General features: G+C 55.0%; 2 protein-coding genes and 1 long non-coding RNA gene across 4 annotated transcripts in view; 2 read left to right on the plus strand and 1 right to left on the minus strand.

The window, feature by feature from the left end:
• Positions 1 to 884, minus strand: part of KDM5B (lysine demethylase 5B) — a 68,800-nt gene extending 67,916 nt beyond the window's left edge. The window contains exon 1 of the mRNA XM_031438286.2: positions 454 to 884. Within this exon, the coding sequence (XP_031294146.2) occupies positions 454 to 642 (189 nt within the window). The 5' untranslated portion in view covers positions 643 to 884. The remainder of the gene's footprint in view (positions 1 to 453) is intronic.
• Positions 885 to 1,082: 198 nt separating this feature from the next.
• LOC105105929 (uncharacterized) lies at positions 1,083 to 6,533 on the plus strand. Of its 2 annotated transcripts, XR_010377207.1 has the most exons (4): positions 3,124 to 3,198; positions 4,138 to 4,310; positions 4,813 to 5,676; positions 5,886 to 6,533. It is a non-coding gene; the product is annotated as an uncharacterized LOC105105929 (long non-coding RNA). The 2 variants fall into 2 exon arrangements; XR_838713.3 differs by lacking the exons at positions 3,124 to 3,198; positions 5,886 to 6,533 and adding an exon at positions 1,083 to 1,186 and having other exon boundaries at positions 4,813 to 5,032.
• A 3,444-nt stretch (positions 6,534 to 9,977) lies between these two features.
• Positions 9,978 to 12,664, plus strand: LOC105105931 (alpha-1,3-mannosyl-glycoprotein 4-beta-N-acetylglucosaminyltransferase-like protein MGAT4E). The gene is given in 6 exon segments (XM_010999760.3): positions 9,978 to 10,282; positions 10,631 to 10,706; positions 10,708 to 10,757; positions 11,456 to 11,833; positions 11,836 to 12,297; positions 12,300 to 12,664. Coding segments are annotated over 6 exon segments (1,515 nt in total). The 5' UTR covers positions 9,978 to 10,059; the 3' UTR covers positions 12,626 to 12,664.
• Positions 12,665 to 19,382: the final 6,718 nt, after the last annotated feature.

Genomic DNA, 19,382 nt, shown 5'->3' on the forward strand with positions numbered 1-19,382 from the left:
TCCGCTCGGCCCGGCCCGGGGCTCCTCCCGCCCGGCGCGGCCGCCCTGCCTCGCCTCCGGCCCCAGGGGGCCCGCCGAGGGTCCGGGCCGGGGCGGGGGGCCGGGCCCGGAGGGTGGGGCGCCAGGTGAGGCCGCCCGGGCCGCCGCCGCCTCCACACAAAGGACCAGGGGCTCCGCCGCCATATTGAAAACTTTCCTCCTCGCGACAACTCGCGGGGCGCGCACCCCGCACCCGCCCGGCGCCCCGCACCCGCGCCCGCGCCCGCCCCCGAGGTTGCCTCCGCGCCCGCCTCCCTGCCCGCCTCCGCCCCGCGGGCTCCGGGCGGCCGCGACCCCGGGGCCGGTGCCGCTGCCGCCGCGTCCGGATCCGAACCCCTGCCCGGCCCGGCCGCTCCCCGCCCCCGCGCCGAGGCCCCGACGCCCTCCGGGCAACGAGCCCTGCTCGAGACTCACCGGCGGCGGCCGCACCTTGCAGATCCCGGTCTGCTCGGCTATGGGCCGGATCTTGTGGATGAAGGCAAAGGGGTCGGCGAACTCCTCCCAGCTGGGCTCAAAGACCGGGCACTCGGGCGGCGGCAGGAACTCGCCCAGCGGGCCGGGGCCGCCGAGGGCCGGCGCGGGGCGCGGGCAGGGGGCCTCCATCCTCGCGGCCGCCGCGGACGCGGCTGAGCGACGACTACTCGCCTTCTTCCTCTGCCTTCCTCCTCCTCCTCCGCCCGGTCCTCCTCAGACTCGGATCCGGCTCCTCAGACTCAGACTCCGACCCGGACCGACGCCGCCGTGCCGTACCGCGCCGCGCCAGCCACGCCGTGCGCCTCCGCCGCCACGGTGAGGAAAAGGAGTCCCGCCCCACCCCCACCCGCCCGGCGCCGAGCGCCCGCCCCCGGGTCGGGCGGGGCGGCCTCCGGGGACCGAGCTCGTCCTCGCGATCCAGCCCAGCCCGCATCCACAGACCATTGACTACGTGCCAGAGTCCCTTCCCTCCCTCAGGAAGTTACCAGTCTGGGGGAGAGGCCGGGCCCACGAGTGCACCCTCTGTCCGGTCCAGTCCCGTCCCGCGCCGTGGGAGGCGCCTGGGGGAAGTGCCCGAACACTGGGTCAGACCCCGGAGGGGCGCGGAGTCTCGGGCGTGGAGGAGACTTCTCCAGGTAGAGGCAGCAGCTGGAACGTGAGAGCAGCCTTGTAGGTGAGAAAACAGCAGTTAGGAGGAGGATAATACACTCTGAGCACGCCTCTCCTCGGCCCTGAGCCACGTGCTTTCATGATTAATCTTTAATGTGCGCAACAACCCTGCGAGGCAGCTGCTTGTTTCCATTTTACAAATAAGGACAGCGAGGCACAAGTTGATCAAGCAATTTGTCCAAGTCATATGGCTAAGAAGTGATGGAGACTCCACTTATTGGAAGGTGGGGCGTTGCAGGGAAAAGAGGACGACGAGTCTGGATACAAGGAGGAGACCTGAACCGGTCCAGAGGAGAAATGCTGGGGCCTAAATTAAGGCAGCCTCCTCCTTAGGAGGACGGGGTGCAGATGTAGGACACGAAGGTGACAATCTGGGCGGCACGATTCAAGTGTGCCTGCCAGAGTGGTGCGGGCCGTTGGCATCGCTGCGGGACGAGAGGGCAGTCTGGGGAGGCGGGGTGGGGCCGTCATGTGTTCCCTTCTGGGCGTGATGAGTATTAGGTGTCTGGTACAGGTGGAGATACCTAGCAGGCTGAAGGGACAATCCGAAGGGGAGCGGTCAGAACTGGAGATGTTAAACCTGGGGATGATTAGCAGGAGCGACAGCTGTTGTTTACCTGATGCTTACTGTGTGTGAGGCATTGCTGCAAATGGTCCTTAGCTCCTTAAATACGCGCTACCAGCCCGCGGGGCAGGTACCGGAATCCCATTTTGCAGAGCAGTGAAAGGACTTTTGACACACTTTCTTCTTGTTGGGGGGTATGTCCTGCGCCCGAAAAGGGGAGAGAGGGAGCTTAAAAAGGAGGACTCCAACACTAAAAAGACCTCTCTTATCCAGAAAGCAGCCAAACCCATGGAAGGACTGTTTGCTGGGGCCTCCCTGGTAGATAGGTGTCAACAGAGTACTAGCCCTGCTTTCAGATTCATCTGGAGAAAAAAAATAATTATCTTATTCTTCAGGATTCTTCGACTAAAAGGCGGGAAGGGAAGAAGCCTCCTCTTCAGTAAACTCTTAAGGATGCCCAGAGGTACTTGGCCCTCAAAAGAGTTGAGAGGTCCTTGTAGAAGGTAGTCCTTTTCTTTGCCGCCTAGGGCTTCGGAACGTAGTTAAGCCGCTGCGGTGGAGACTTAAGCCGAGGAGCTGCTGGCATCCTACTGGAGAAAAAGTCATCAGTGTAAGATAAATATGAGATGTAACAAGTTATAACGTGTTAATGGTAGAATCTAGGTCGTGGGTATAGAGGAATCTGCTGCAAAAAATTCTTTTAACTTTGCTGAATATTCGAAATTTCTTCATAATAAAAGGCCGGGGAGAAAATTCCTCGTTGTCGCTGTTTGCCGTGGGCGGTCTGGGCTGTCCAGGGTCGCGCTAGAGTTGATTTCCTGTCATGTGCTCTTTCCTGGGAGTGCCGTTAAGACTATCCCACACTTAACACTATCATCCTCCAAGCCAGGTAGATATAACTTAGAGGAAAACCGCAGACATGATCGGGTTATGACCGAGATGCAGGGGGGCGAGCCCTCGGAAAACTCCGGTCCCCAGCTGAGCACCAGCTCGCCCGCAGCTCCCGCCCCAGGCCTCCCCGCTCCGCGCCCCCCCACTTCCGGTAGCGACCCCAGCCACGGAATTCCGCGGCTCCCAGACCGGGCAGCGGCTGCCCGCTCTTCGTTGACGCGCCGTGACACTGAGGAACGCCGGCTCCCGGGCGGCTAGGGGCCCGGCCCGGGAGGATCAGGGAGGGGCCCCGGTAGGGGCCACTCCGCCCGCGGGGACGCGGAGGCACTCCCGGCCCTTTATGATGCGTGTTTACATGTGCGGAGGGATCCCTCCAGCTGACAGCCGCGTCGCGCCGGCTCTTCTTTTTTTAAAGAGCCCGGCCGCGGGCGCTGATTGGCCGGCAGGCCGCGGGCGCTGATTGGCCAGCCGGTGCGACGCTCGGGGGCGGGGCGCGCGCTGCATTGTCTGCTCCACAGCCGCGGGGCGCCTCAGAACCCGGGATGTGCTTGGAGCTGGAGGTGCGGGGCTCCGGGCAGCGGGCAGCGGAGCTAGGGCGGGCCGGGGTCGCGGCCGGGGCCGGGGCAGGCGGGTTGCAGCCCCGGCAGCCGGAGCGGAACCGACCCCCGTCCGGTGCCACGTCTCCAGGAACCCCTCCTTACCCGGGACGACACCCCGCCCCGCCCGGCTCCGTCGCCAGCCGCAGCATTTGTGCGGCCCCAGAGCCTCGCACAAGTCCGTGGGGTCTCTATGCTCCTCCGCCAAGCCTGTCCAACCCCACCCCGGCCGCTGCCCCCGGTCTGCAGCCTGCGCCCCGGACCTGCCGCCCAAAGATGGGGCGCCCTTGCGTTCCTTCCGGGCGCCGCGCTGCAGACTTCGCAAACCAGGGAGCGACCCGGCCCCGCGCATTGTCCCCGGGACTGGACTGGGGGACCCGGGAGGCCGGCTCCCCAGCGGCCGCGGACAGGGCGGCCCGCACGGCACGTAGCGCACGTGGAGGGCGGCTCCCTGCCCTGCGCCCGCCGCGGCCTCCGGCCGCTTTCCGGGACGCACGGGGTGGGTGTTGCGCCTCCCCTCCATCCGGCCGACCCCGCGTCTCTGCGCCGGCCTCGCGCGTCCTGCCTACCTACACCACTCGTCACCTCCCAGCCCTGTTGGACCTCCTCTCTCCTCTCCATTCCCCCAGGTTTCCCAAAGACCTCTTAACAGTCCACCTCAGCTCCTTCCTCCAGCTCATTGCTGTTATCTCGCTACCGCTTTGGGGGCCCTGGAATGTTTGGTGTCAGATGTACCCTGTGGAAACGCACAGACCCTGAAATTGCAGGATGAGCTGCCTGCTTGGTGGCACCCCTCTTTTACTTTATTTTATTTACTTTGTGCACTCCCGAGACGTCTCTATTACTGCACCTTTAACTCGGTATTTGTCTTTTCACATTGTCCCTGCCCTCTTCCCTGAGCAGGCCTCTCCACCGGATTGTAAGACGCTGGAAGAAAGGAGGCAGAGTCTCCAGCTCGGGGACTAGGTAGAAGCTTCACACATTTGTTGGACAGGAAATTGCCTTTGGTGTCTGTGGCTCCGTCTGGCCGAGGATGGAGTTTTGGACCAGGCAAAGAGAAGAATCTGGCTGCCCAGGTGAATCAGGAAGAAATCTCACAACAGACCGGTCTGCCGGGGGTGGGGGGACACGGGGCGGGGGGAGTCCCCTTTGTGAGATGAGCCCCTGTCATTCCCCATACGTTTGCCCTGCTCGGTTCCCTGGAACCAGCAACTCCTCCAGCTCTGCTGGATGATCTCTGGTGGGACTTTTGTGCTCCCTGTTCTGCCCTACTCCCAGCTCCGGGGCTGCCCTGCGGATCAGTTCACACCGTGACCGAGGTCTTCTCTCGGGACTTCTGTCCCTGGGAAGCTGGGTCTGGGTCCTGGGGAGACATTTGGTAACTGAATACCTCTCCTTGCTGCCCATCTCACCCTCTCCAGTCCTGGGACCCCTTCTCTGCTGACTCAGCCCAAAGGGACCCAGGGTTCAGGACTTGGGTTTACCTGGGTGTGTGGGGCCCCTCCTCAGGGAGCCTCCTTTCCAGCACAGCCAGCCCTGCCCATATACAAACACTTTGGGTGTTTTCCTCCCATTCAGGTTGGGCCACTTTGGAGGCTCTGGACTCTGCTGAGGGATGCCGAGAGGCAGAGAACTCAGGTGCCCTGTTCACCCTGCAGCAGCCACCGTCACCCCTAAGGTCTCTGCAGTAAGGAGCCCCTCTCTGCAGCTCTAGGGCCTCGGATGGTTGGAATGTTTGGAATTCTCTGTGTCAATGGTGCAAGTCTTCCAAGAGGAATAAAACGTCTATGTAATTATATCAGAATTTCACAGAGCACTCCCAGATCCACCATGGTCAGCAAGTCCTGTTGAGTGTACAGCACAGGGTCTGACAAGAACCCTAATGCCAGCTCCCTTCTTCTCTCCCCTGGCAGGCGGGGATGATGTGTGAGCACCTGGAAATACTGCATTGTGGGAAAAAGATGGGGCCAGAGGCTGGGAGACATTCAGTCTGTTGGTTGTATCAACGCTGTGAAGTAGATGAGTAATATTGTCACCACTTTTCAGTTGGAGAAGCTGAGACTCAGAAAAGTTTATCAACAAAAGTTACACAGATAATAAATGTTAGTGCCTTTGACCTTCCCTGAACAGCAAGCTTTAGAAAAGGGAAGCTTTTCTAAAGCTGAGGGAAGAGGACATGGGAGCCCCATCCCAAATCTGCCCACCAGCTGGCCCTTCTCTCCCTGCTGAGCCACACTGCTCTCACACTTTGGGGACTGTCATCTAAAGTACTTTTGCTCACATACTAACACTATCACAAAACAATACTTGCCCTTATACAGTGATGCACTACATGCTGCTGAGACCCACGAAGTTGGTTTTGTAACCCATTGTGGATTGTGACCCTCAACTGGAAAAGTGCTGCTTGGAGCGTTCCTGGTGTTTGGCAGCTTTCAACAAGAGGTAGATCAAGTAGTGAGTTCTGTCAGATCCACCTAACCCTGAATCTCAGCCACTGCTCCTTCCCCTCCATGTTTTCTCTAAGTCCTCCAGAGCACTGTCCATGCCATATACAAATCAACCGTATTTCTTATCTCTTCAGTTTTTTTTTTCCACTGTTTATTATTCACTTGTCTGAAATCTATTCATTTCCCTCCTACCCCTGTCCACAGCCATCCAACTCCAGGGATTGCTTTTGCCCCGTCTTTTCAGCACCTTGTCACACATGAGTGCCCAACGTAAGACCAGGACCTAGCAGAGTCTTCAAGTCTCCAAAGAGCTGACTTGGAGCACAGGTCAAGACCCAAATGCCTACAGGGACAGGAAAAAATGAGAGAAGCCAGCCAGATGGACCCACAGGGAGGGCACACGTTCAGTTCCTGGGGCCATTGCTGTATGCCAGGGTGACAGCAAGTTGCCATTTTTCAAGAGAAGCCAAAAGTCTAAGTTTTTATACAAGCCCTCTGAATTTTTAAATGTTCAATTGAATTTTTGAAAAACAGTGGGTGGGCCAACCAAACGTGCTGGTGGTCAGACAGTTCTGGGTGGGGCCGCCTCCCTTGCGAAGCTAGTGGGATGATGAGTTTGCTGACTTGCAGAAAGAACACTGGTTACCCAAGAAGCTCTAGCTGAAGCACCCACAGCAAGTGCTGGAGGGATGGAGGTGAGCACCTGCCCGTCTTCCCCCACCCCCAAGGGTCGAGTTCGGGCTTCTGGAAGAACTCTCTCGTCAGCGAAGTTTGGAGCCCACATCCAGGACATGCCGTGGCAGGAGCACAGTGTCACAGGTGGCTTACCCCAAATGCACCATTGATGAGGAACCTGAGGTGTCATGGTTTTTTTAATATTTATTTTCATTTTAAATCAACTATACTTAAATTAAAAAAATATGTTTTCCCCTTTTCCTCTATTGCTTGCCACTAAAGCCCTCAGAGAAGTGGGAATCAGATGCCAAGACAGGGATGAGTTCTCAAAGTGCTGTGCATCTGTGTAAGAACCTAAAAGTAGCAGGGAGGAATAGCTCAAGTGGTAGAGCACGGTGCTTAGTAGCAAGCATGAGGTCCTGGGTTCAATCCCCAGTACCTCTTCTCAGAATAATAAATAAATCTAATTACCGTCCCCCCACCAAAAAAAAAAAAAAAAGAGCCAAAAAGTAAAAATTTGGGTGGGGGTTTATGAATAGGGGGAGATGGACCTCTCAACTATGAGGGAAAAGAAGGCAGGGCAGGTTTCCATGGTTGAAAAACACTCGTCACTCCTGATAGAGAAAGTGCTAATGCCCACCAAGTACTCCAGTGCTCGCTGTGTGCTGGGCATGTTTGTGCGGGTGAGCTCTTAATCCTCAGGACGCTGGATGTCATGCACCTTCATCCTCATTTTCTAGATGAGGAACTGGGGTTCAGAGACTGAGTCATCTGGCCAAGGTCTGGTGGCCAGTAAGTTTAGCAGAACCAGATTCTGGTCCAAGTCTGAGTCCAGAACCTGAGCTCTGGATCATCACCCACGTGGTGCCTTCTCTGTGTGCTGCCCAGTCCTCCTGGCACTGCTGTGCCCTGGCGTCTGGCATCGTGTTTGTTGAAGAAATAGTGACCACTCACCGTATCACATAATCCTGATAACTAGTGAGTCAGGACACACTTGCCAAGCTGTTCTCTGGGCAGGAGCTGTGCAAGGTGCTATGGCATCAAGTGAAACAGAGGCCTTGCCTTCAGGGGCAACTTTGGCCATGGTGACCTGAGGCTGGAGAAGGAACATCTGAGCTCCGACGTGAGTGATGGAAGGAGGCGGCTTGTGGAAAGTCTACAGAGGAGAATTCTAAGAAAAGGAGAGCACATGCAAAGACCTGAGATAAGGAACAGCTTGGTTTGTCCGAGGGATGCTCTCTCCCAGAAAAAGCAGGGCAGGGTGGGGGGTGGGGGGCAGGAGATGAAGTCAAAGAGGCAAGCAGATGACCGGGTCAGGCGGGATCCCGTGGGCCGTGGTCTGGGGTTTGGGAAGGGGTATATTTGATCCACCATGTTAGAGACCTCTCTGCCGTGTGGAGGACAAGGGTGGAGGTGAGGGACCAATTAGGTGGTTGCAGTGCTTCAGGCAGAAGGTGATGGTGGCGTGGACTCGGGATGAAGCAGCAGGGATGGTGAGGAAGGCTCCTATTCCCCATACATTTTGGAGGAAAAGGTCACAGGACTTAATCGATTGAACGGGGAGTGTTAAGAGGATGGTGGTGCTTTTTACTGAGGTGGAGAAAACTTGGGGAGGTAGCAAGATTCTGTAGTTCTCTTTTGACTCTTTTAAGATTAAGATACCTCTTATTCACCCAAGTGGAGGTGTTGAATAGTCAGGTAGTCTGGAGTCGGGTAGTCTGGAGCTTGGGATAGAGGTCAGGGCTGGAGATAAGATCAGCCCTAGGGTTATCTGTGTGTGTGTGTGTGTACACTGTGCATGAAACTGTGTTGAAAGATACACACACGCATTAGAGTATTACACATACGCGTATGTCTGTATGTGTGCACACACATACACTCCTATGTAACGCATATAGCACTTAAAGCCATGAGGCTGGGTCAGAGTCCTGGGACCCTCGACATTCACTGTTTGGGAAGAGGGTGACCAAGGAAAGAACCTGAGAAGGAATGGCTGGGGATGGGGGGAAGAGCCGTGTTGGGGAGAGGGTCTGGAGGAGGAGGCAGCAGTCAGCCTTGTCAAAAGCTGCAGAGAAGTTGGTCAGGTGGGGAGAGGAAATGTGAAATTAATAACGAGTTTGCTGTGTGGGGCTGAGGGGATGGGACAGAATTTGGCGTGGACGTGAATTTGAGGGGGGAGGCGTGCTTTTTGCTCTTTTACCCACTGGAAGTTAGTGGAGGTCCTTTTTCCAGTGACAGGAATGTCCAGGAGGGTGAGAGGAGTGGGTGCATCACAGAAGAGAAAAAGGGTGATGGCAGGGGTGATGGGGCTGAAGAGGTGAGAGGTTTGCAGGTTAGGAGCCAGCCCCCCCCCCCCACCAACCGCCATAGCTCAGAGGAGTGGTGAAGGGTGGGTCCTTGCTTTTCAGGTGAGCACCACCCACAGGGACGTCCTGAGCAGGTGTACCTCTGATGATGGTGTAGGTGGTGAGGACACAGAGCAACATCACAGAGGGAGCTTAGCTCAAGGCTGGAGAACTGGGGCGGGGTGGGGGCAGGGCTCAGATTGCCTTGCCAGGCTCACCACCCCTGCTGCACAGAGAGACTGGTCCTCAGAGGCCCAGTTCCTCTTTCTCTCCCTCCTCCTCTTACAGGAGCCTGTGGAACTCAGAGGGCTAGTGAGGGCAGTGCTCCTGATGAGACAGACAGGGAAGCCATGAGGGAGGAGCAGAGGGGACAGGGCTGTTCCTTGAGGGTGAGTTCCTCTAGCCCCGATTGTAAAGCCTTTTATTCAGTGTGCATATCCACACGTTTATGTTCCAGAGAAGAGAAGCCTACTTCTGTTGCATGTAGTGGTTTGTGTCTGAATCACCTACCTAATTAAAAGTCCTGGCTTAAGGAAAGCAGGTAAGAAAAGTTTAAGCCTTACTACAATCTATAAGTGTAAGTCCCATCAAAAAGCTAAATGGTAAAGGGAGAGAAGCTTGCTAACCTCTACCAAAATACTGGAGTGGCTGGGAACCAGGAAGATGGGGAGACTAAAGAATACGGCAGCCTTAGGAGCATAGAAATCACTGGCCACGATTTCTTTTCTTTCGGGCACTGACTATGCAGAGAGAGAGTTGAGAGTGGAAGCAAAGGTACCTTACAGTCTGTCCTCTGCTCATTTAGAAACAGTCAGAAAAATGCCTTCTCACTGGAGAAAAGACATTAACAGGAAAGAGCAGCACACAGGTGCTTCTGAGGCTGAGCCCGCCTGAGTTCCAGCAGCCTAACACTCACAAACAGGTGTTTTTTTTTTTTAAACTCTAAATTAACAGAATCCTGTTCCACTCAAGGTCTGTGAATAAGACTAAGGATTGGAATAAATCAAGGATATCTTTTACAAAAAGTAGGAAAGTCACCAAATTGCTTAGCACTTAGCAACACTTCAAGTTCAGCTATTTTAGTAAATAGTTTGACTTGTTTAGAAAAGCAGGGGGGTGGTGACCATCTGTTTTCTCAGATAAAGGAGCCTCATCACTGAAGCCCTGGGCAGACCCTTATCACTTTGAGAAGGAAAACTTTGGGGAAGTTCACTCTCCAGACAAACCTATAAAGAGAAGGCAGCAAAGGTCGCAGGGCAGGTGGCCCTCCCTCTTCAGGCAGGGAATCAGGCTCCATCCAGCTCAGACAGAAAGGCAGGTTAGGAAGTCAATTCACAGCAGTGAGAGGAAGGGTGGATATGGGGTGTGAGGGGTTGGCTCCCAGGAGGCTGGATGGGAGGAAGCGCCCCCCCGCTGTCACCTTGCCCTTTTGCTGTAAGAGCCAGATCTCTCTGGACGCCATGCAGTTTTACATCAGGCGCTGCTGCTTAACCTCACTGGGCGCTGGGTTCCTGTGGCTCGTCTTCGTTCTGAAAATCCCCTGGGAAACTGAAGACAACCAAGGTGTGATGGCTATCCGAGGCCACGCAGCATCCTTGCTCTCTTTCTGGAATTCAGCATGTGGAGGGGGTGGGTGTGGACAGGTGTACTCTCAAAACACCTGTACCTTTTAGCAGAGAGTTGGAGGCTCCAAAGAGGAGTTGTGGTATGGACCTGGCTGGACCCACTGGTCCCCAAGGAAGCTACATTTCCCCCCATATTTGTTTAAGTAAGAAAGCAAACAGACACTGAGCCCTGGATACTCTGGCTGGTGGTCAGATTCCTGAGGATGTGCCAGGCTCGCTCTGGGACTGTGAACGAGCCACTCCACCTCTCCCTGAAAAAGCTTACAGGAAACCACTGGGGCCTAAACCCTGCACTTTTGATGAGAGGACCATGTTTTGCCTCTGTCAATACCCCAGGAGGACAGTTACAGGAGAGGGAAAGACCTGGAATCAGCACAAGACTCAGAATCTCACCTTCAAATATTTGGAAAAGACCCAGCAGAGAAGAAAGAGTGAGTTCCAAGAAGGGGAGCGGGGTTCCCCAGGGAAATGGGCATCAGGAGAAGTGACTTGACCAGAGGGGGAAGGGGAGGGCAGGAGAGAGGGCCGTCTGTGCCTAGAATCTGAATCTGGTGGACAGTAAGCGTCCCACCACGGCATCTCTGGATCAGGAACAGGGAAGGTGGAAAGAGAAAGCAGTTGCTGTAGGAAGACGAGACCACTGGGTCAGAGAACCATCCGCAGCAGAAGGGCCTCCGAGGCCTGTAACCCCGCGCTCCACTGTACGCTGGGGAAGTCAGCTCACACTGGCAGCAGCAGAGCTAAGATAAGAGCCTTGGGAAGATGAACCGAGTAAAAACAAAAAGAATTCTAAGACTATAAAGATAGCTAATATTTATTGAGCATTTAAACCCCATGCCACAAAGTTCTGGCTCAGAGAAGACTTGAAGGTCCATGGGGACGCAGCATCACCCGACCTAGCTCTTGTCAAACTTTAATGTGCACACGAGGCACCTGCTAATGTTGTTAAAATGCAGATTCTTTTTCACTAGATTCTGCATTTCTAATAAGCTTCCAGGTGAGACTAATGTTGCTGGACTGAGGACCACCATTTGAGTAGCACAGATCTGAGCATCCCCTCTGTGGAGGGGAAGGGAGGGAGGCCGTCCCCTGCTCATTGCTCGCTGACCACGCCGTTCCCTCTCCCTAGCGTGGCTAACGGTGGGGATCTCCGCGGGGCCCCAGCCAGACCGGAGCAGCCTCTTCTACACACTGCTCTCCCTGTTCCATGCTACCTCTAAGGTGGAGCAGAAACACCTCACGGTGCTGGTCCACCTGGCGGATTCTGACCTCACCTGGCTCCGAGAGACCGTCCTCCACATGTCGAGCCTCTTCAGCCCTCAGATCCTGGCGGGGCAGCTGCTGCTGCACCATGCTCCAACCGACGCCTACCCCAGCGAGGGTGGTGTCAGTGACAAGGCCGATCGCAAGGGGCTGAACTCGAAGCAGAATGTAGACCACGCCTTCCTCATGAGTTTTGCCTCAAAGCTCTCCGAGTACTTCCTGCTGCTGGAGGACAATGTCCTGTGTACCCCAGCTTCATTACTCACATCCACTGGAAGGTGCACACCCTGAAGTCTGACCCCTGGGTGCTCCTGGAGTTCTCCAACATGGGCTTCCTTGGGAAACTCTTCCACAACAGGGACCTCCCAGTCCTGGCCCACTTCCTCCTCCTCTTCCACAAGGAAAAGCCCCTGGACCGGCTCATCCCACATTTCCGTGCCCTCTTGGCCCAGAAGAACCCAATCCTCTGCAGACCTTTCCTCTTTTACCACAGGATGCCCTATCACACCTCTAACGACAGCCAGAAGGCCATGAGAGCCCAGAGAAGGGGCCCCTACGGTCCCAATAATCCACCAGGAACCGTTTTCACGGATATGAAGGTCTTCTGTGTTCATTTCCCCCGGGAGGCCTACACTCTGGACGGGTCGTTCTTTTGGACCTGCAGTGTTAGTGCAGGGAACCACCCGACAGTCATCCTCAACCACCCGGCAACTTGACAAGTGTACAGGTGCTGACGGGCACTGTCCTGGATGGGAACCATGCCCTGGACAAGGGGCAGGTGGAGCTGGGCTACAGCCTGGAGGGGACAGCACAGCACTGCACCGGCTTTGCCCTGCTGGGCCACCTCTTGGAAGGGCAGCTGAACCAGGAGATACTTCTGAAGAGCACGGGGTCCGAGGTGAGCTGTGCGAAGCTAATGGTGAACGTTGCTCAGCTTGGCGGTCTCATCGTCAGGAACACTTACCTCCGGGAGGAAAAGGTCAGAGACATGGAAGCAGCTCTGGACAAGAGATCCGTCAACACGATGAGAAATTAGATTCTTGGAGCCATTTCGTTCCCGCCTATCTGAGTGCCACAGGGGAGATGCAGGGAGCAAAGGGCTGAGAGAAAGCTCTGGCATTCTTCTGGTCCTCCAAGATGGCAGACTTGTTCTTTCCTTTTTACACCCAAACAAGTGGCTCTTACAGGACATCTTTTCCTGGGCTAGATACAGCTTAGCCCCATTTGGGGAAAGCCCTTGGTCACTCTCAGAATTTTTCTATTCTTGCAGCTGAGATCAGCACAAATACAGGGGGTGTGTGTGTGTGTGTACAAATACACATAGTTAGAGGTGAGGTGTAACAGGAGGGTGAATTGGGAGGCCCTGGAACTGACACCGTAAGAACCAAGAAAGAGATTCTCTTTAGAAGTCAAACTGTCAAGTTCTGGAATGCCACAGGTGGATGGACGGCAATAAAATTAACCCCTTAACTCTACCCCTCTAAGCTGTTCCACGTGCCAATCCTCACAAACAAACTTGGGCATAAATAGTTCACTTTCTCATCAATAGTTCACTCCTTAACCCCCACACTGGCCTCTGCATCCACAGTAATGCTGAAACTGTAAGGACAAGATAGTCAAAACCTGGTGGCATTTTTCCAGACCTCATTCTCCTTAACTCTCTGCAGCAATACACTATAAACTAGGCTTACTTCTTGACACAGTCTTCTTCTCTGACTTCTGGAGTTCATCCATGCCTCAGAATTATTGAATCCCTACTATGTGTTGAGGACAAAAAACTCCTTTTGGGTTGAGAAACACAGGGTCTTTGGGGAGCACACATCTCTGCCAAAACTTTATTGGGCGCTTAGGAAAGGCATTCTGGAAAGACGTGACAACTAAGCCTAGACCTGCTAGGTAGTGGGAGAAGATAGCCAGGAGAGGAAGGAAGCTTGGGGAGCTTTACCAGTGAAAGCAGTGGCATGCAGAGAAGTGGGCCTGAGCTGAGAAGGGGCACCGCTCATTTGGGAAAGCGCACCATTTAGTGGGACTGAGGTGGGGGGCCAGCTGGAGCAGGGGTGGGGTAGAAGGTGAAGCCACAGGACTAAGAAAGGACCAGTTTGTCAAAGGCCATCGACAGTTCTGTGGGTAAAATAATAGTCTTTCCAACAAGTGGCGTTGGAACAGCTGAAGGTGCTGTGAATGCTAAAGAATAAAGAGTATGTTCCATTCCTTTCCTGCAGCAGTCTCTGCCTTGAGCACCCTGCCACCCCCAGTGTCTGCCTCCCAGACGCCTTCCTGTGGCTGGGCTGGGCTGCCTGCGTCATCTGGGCACACTGTGCACACTTTTCATCCCAATTCAAAGGAGCTTGAAGGAAGAGAGAAGGAAGACAGGAGGAGTGCCAGGCAGGTTCCTTGCCAGAGGCGGAGGGACCGTGCACAGTGCTGGTCACATCACAGATCCCCAAATGGCTGAGGGACGGAAGGCCTGGAGAGTTATGGAGGTGGGGAGTCAGGGAAGACCTGGGGGTCAGGAGACGGAAGAATCTTCGCAAAGGAACAGTTAGACCCAGGATCCGGTCCTTCACCTTATACATGAAGAAACCTGTTAACGCATCCAACAGGTGCATCCAAATTTACCCCTGGAGAGGTCAGCTCTAAAGCCCCCCCCCCCCAGCTACCTCAGACACAGCTCAGGTGAGGAACCAGCTTGAAACCAGGCACCACTGAGAGAGAGTCAGTCGTGTCTCCGGTCCCATCCGAGTGCATTTTGGCTTAGCCTGTATTATAGGCCATGTGCTCTAGGCTCATTCCCTCTAGTCTTCTGCCTGGATCACCAGCAGGATAACCACCTACTCTCCATGGAGCCAACTTCCCACAGGGCTCCTGGGTGCTGAGTCAGGTGCAGAGGGAAGGCCATGGTGCCTGCAGGTGGTCATCTGGGCTCAGACCTTGCTGTGGCCAGGACCACAGTCCAGCAGTCGCCATCTCCACTAACAGCGTCTTTGAGAAAAGCCCAGCCCAGCAACAGTAATGCTCACGCTGTGCTCGTGTGTTAAGCAGAGCCTTGTTAAGATTCCAAGTGTCTGGTTTCAGACCACAACTCCCAAGGCAGTACTTTCTCCATCCTCACCCCACCAAGGGCTCCGTAATTTGAAAGGAACTGGAGCAGGCTGGACGTTCCCACCAGACACAGACCCAGAGCCTTGACAGGGCACCAGGCAGGTTTTTCTAAACTCCTCCCTTCCTCCTATACCTTAACTCCCCCCAGCCCGGGCTCCAGGATCCTAGAGGAATCAGGAGGTTAGGATCTAAAATAGAAAGCACGGGGGGAGGGTATAGCCCAGTGGTAGAGTGCATGCTTAGCATGCACAAGGTCCTGGGTTCAATCCCCAGTACCTCCATTAAAAAATATAAAAATACATTAAAAAAAAAAAAAAGAAAGAAAGCTAACAGCTATAGCAAGGGAGACTCTGTTCCCTAGAATGGAAGGAAGCGGGTACAGGTCAGGAAGACTCAGGTAGGGTCAGAGCTGGGCTTTGTAAAATGAAGACAATCCAATAAGGGAGGCTGAGGGCCTTGCTGGGTGGGAGACTGTCAGACCTCTGCCCTGAGGAACCAGAGACCCACCGCCTGGGACTGCCGGCCCCCGCCTGCAGCAGTCACAGGCAGCGTGCCTGGGCACCACCCTCTTAGCAAACCCCTCCCAGGGGTCAGTCAAGCAGGACTCACTGATGTTGGGGGCAGTACCTAGATTAGTGCTAGTAACTCCTCCCCTGAACCCAAGGCAAGGCCACTGGTGACACTTCCAGGCAGTGCTGTCTCGCTGGTGCAGATGCACACCCTGACTTACATGCTAGAAATGAGTGTCCGAAAGTCAGAGCAGTAAACCCAGGCCCAGATCACAGGCCACCCTTCTGGGGACTCTGGGCTGGGCTCTGCTCTAGGGTCTTCCCTTTGGAGAGCATGGGGCCACTCCTGCCTCCCTGGGGGGCCCTCTCAGGCCACCTGGACCTGGGCTGTGCTCGAGGGGCATCCAGGTTAGCATGGAACTCCTGCCAGGCCCTTTACTGACAGGGCCTTGACCTCCCAGACTGTGTGGCTGGGCCCTAGAACAGTAGTTCCTTTCTCTTTGGGGCCCCTTTGAGTGTAAAAGATATGGACATCCTCACCTACAAGGCTCATGGGCACTTTATAAGTTACTTCATATTTGTAGCTAAAGACCCAGTCTTTTGGTTCCTGGATCCTGTGCCTTAATAACGCATCAGGTAGAGTCCTTGTGCCCACTGGCCTGCGAGACGCTGTGGATTCTCTACTGCCCTCTGCTGCCGTGAGAGGGGAGGACAGGTGCTGATCCTTTCCCACTGAGGGACTGAGACAGTCTTTCCAGTGTCCGGTGTCCGGCTCCAGGGCCGACATACTCCCAGAAGCTTCGGCCAGAACCCCTAGTCAGCTCACCTTTCCTTGAGGCAGTTTCTGAGCCCTGAATGCCTGCTGGGAGGGTCGGCTCACCCAGGACCGTGGGTCCAGGCCTCCACCTGACACCCCTGGAGGCAGAGGCCACCTGCCTTAACTTGGAAGGGGAGCAAGGGTGTTGGGAATGATGGGCAGGGTCATCACAGTTCCACACCATGTGCAGAATAGACTGCATCTGCAGGGTGTAGGGAACAGTGGGAGGAGATGCAATGTTGGGGGGAGAGGGCGTCGGCACCCCTGGTCCTCACCCCCATCCTTGCCATCTCTGGACCCTGTGCCCCCTCTTCATGGGCAGTCACCTGGTGTCAGCACTACCAGCCGGGGAGAAACGTGGGAACAGAGCTGCGTGCTCGCCACCACCAGGAAACAGAGTGCGGGATTTTCAAGACCACAAGACTGATCCCTTCGAGTCACAGTCAAGAAAAAGGGTGACTGATTTACATTATAAGATTTAAGACACAAATAAATACAACGCCTGCTCCTTGATTATACCCTAACTTTGAAAAACTGACTAAAAATGTTGTGGCCACTAGGAAGGTTGGACTACTGACTAGGTGTTGCTTTAGGGAAGCGTTATTAGTCTTGTCAGTGACAAAAACAAATGTGTGTTATGAAGTAGCTATAAGTGAGTTTAACTGGGTCAGCAGAGCAAAATAAACACAGTACACTTAGATGTTGAATCCGGGTTGTAGGAACATGGGCATTAATTGTACCAGTCTCATCACTTTCCTGGAATTTAGAAAATTAATAGTTTAAAAAATATAAAACCTTGTGACAATCTCCTCTGGAACAAAACCATGCCACGTGGCCCAGCCCCTTGGGCAGTGCGTACCAGTTACTCGAAGAGACCATATTCACAGACCTTCTGCCCTGCTCTGCCCACTGTCTAAATGGCAGGCCTTTCTGCACCCCCGACCCCTTTGGAGCAGGAGCCACAGTCAGTGGGTGTGTCCCCAGCAGGTGGATGGTGCGGGCCCTGCCCCAGCCTGACTGGCATGCCCAGGACGCCTGTCTGCCAGGCGGACGCACGTGACACATACTTTTCCTTTCGTCAGCGCAAACTTCCAGTAGAACCAGCCTTGGCACACAGGCCAAAGTCTGGGTTCAAGACAGGCCGAGATCTGTTAAGTGGAAGACAGCCTTCGGAGCTGCTCTTGCCCAGTTCTCCCCTCGGCACTTGTTTCCATGCTGACAGCTCTGCGGGACCCTCCCCTCCTGGTGGGCACACAGGCTGCTTGCTGACCCCTCCCTGCATCCCCACTTGCCCTGGGAGTCATGGGCACCAGTCCCAGCCAGATGAGTGCCTGGTCTCCACCACAGCCACAGAGGCACTCACACCCTTCGGCACCATACCCACCGTGGGTATGCCACGGCGAAGGCCACATTTGACCTCTGCCTGGAGGGTTCACAGCAGGCAGTGGTGACCTGGACACTGAGAGCTCCTCCTGGCTATCCTTCGTAGCCAAGACAACAGGCATGTTGGTGACTAGGGGTACCAGGTGGGTCTGGGGCTTGTGAGGTCCACATCCAGAACACCCTCGAAGCAGGGTGGTGGTGATGAGCCAGTTGAGGTAGGTGTGGGTGGGACGCTCGATGTCTAGGTATCATGGATGGCCTCACGTCCACCATCATGGCAGAGTCTGGGTGCCCCCGGTGGTCAGGTTGGAGCTGTAAGGATCCTACATCTTCTGTGGACACTTGGGGGCTGGGGAAAGAGCAAACTCATGGCTTCCTGCCATGTCAGCAGGGAGCAGGTCCTAAGCCAGTGCCCCCAAAGTGGATGTCAGGAGACCTGGAACCAGAAGCCGGTGCCCTGGTCCATCCAGGGTGACACTGAGGATGTGGATGGTACGTCACCTGCCCCAGCTCTCCTCTCTCGACAGAGCCCTTCTCTGTCTGGAAAGCCACTGTGAGCTCTACAACTGTATCCACTTCTGTAGTTTAAAAAACAAGACTCTGAGGCATATGTTACGCTTAACTGCATACATTTTATTGTTTGTACAGTGAGTGATTGACAAGGTTATACACCTGGAGAGAAGCCAGGCCAAATACAGGAATTCCCACCCCTTCTTTTCACTCTTCAGAAGTGACAAGACAATGCCCACAGGGGGCATGGAGTTCTGGGGAGACACAGTACCTGGAAGGCTGTGCTGTTGTTCAGGGGATGCAGGGAGTGTGGTCAGAGCTTTGCTACCTCGCTGCAGGGGAGTGAGGGTGGAGTATCTCATAGAACATGCAGATTCTCAGGCCCCACCTCAGACTGCAACCCAGGAACCTGAAGCTGTAACAGGTGCCCTTGGTGTTCCTCGGACTAGAAAAGCATCCACCTGTACCAGACACATGCTAGTGACAATATAAAAATTTTCCATTTGTTCACAATGTATACACGCTATCAAGTTATGTTGTATACCCAAAACTAACATAATGTTACCTGTCAATTTTATATCAATAAAAATAAACTTTAAAAAAAGCAAAAAAAAAAGAAAAGAAAAGTAGATTTATGCAAAGTGATGACTGAAAAAAAGAAAATTCTCCTTTTAAGAAAAGTCTAAGCCTAGGGGCGCTTTATGTCCTCAGGTCACTTGAGTCCTCAGTCTGAGCAAAAGGGAGCACCTGGACAACCCTCTAGAGGTCCAGCACCAACTGCTGGCTCCCTGCTGGCCTCACCCCTGGCTCTTGCGCCTGGGGCAGGGGACGGGGTGAACTGGGGAAGGGCTTGGAGGTAAGCAGGAGCCTCTCCCCACTGGCAAGCCCTGCTCAGGAGTCTAAGGACAAGCAGAGCATCAGGGCAGCTTCCCCTGACCTGCTGGGCTAGATGCGGATCAGAACCAAAGGCAGCTGGGGTCAGAAATCAGGCCAGCAAAGCGAGGAGCCAGCTGGGCAGAGCCTGAATCCACAGACCCAGGGCAGGGCCAGCTGTTCAGGCTTCTAACCCTGGATCCACAAGCAGACACACAGCTGTCCCAGGGGAAACCAAGTGGACAGAGGCCAGAGGAGCCACGTGGACACTGCTGGCACTGGCCACAGCCCACACCTGTGGTTCCCTTTCTCCTGCACGTGTCCAGCCTCCTGGGCCAGGGAAGGGGCTGCGGACACACTGATCTCCTGCAGGGGCCAGGGGCACATGGTCTGCTCCCCAGTGTCTGATCCCTCCAGCACCTGGTGGAGGAGCTCCCTTCCCACGAGCAGAGGCCTTGGGTCTTCCTTGCCCAATGGCAGCTGCTCAGGGTGGGTGCCTGGAAGTGCTGGTTCTTACCTACCTTGAGGACATGAGCACAAGGACACAGGGAGGCTGAGCCCCCAGGGGACCCACAACAGGGCATGAGGGCGCCTGAGGC

Source organism: Camelus dromedarius, chromosome 21 (genome assembly GCF_036321535.1).
Source record: "Camelus dromedarius isolate mCamDro1 chromosome 21, mCamDro1.pat, whole genome shotgun sequence".
Classification (NCBI taxonomy): domain Eukaryota; kingdom Metazoa; phylum Chordata; class Mammalia; order Artiodactyla; family Camelidae; genus Camelus; species Camelus dromedarius.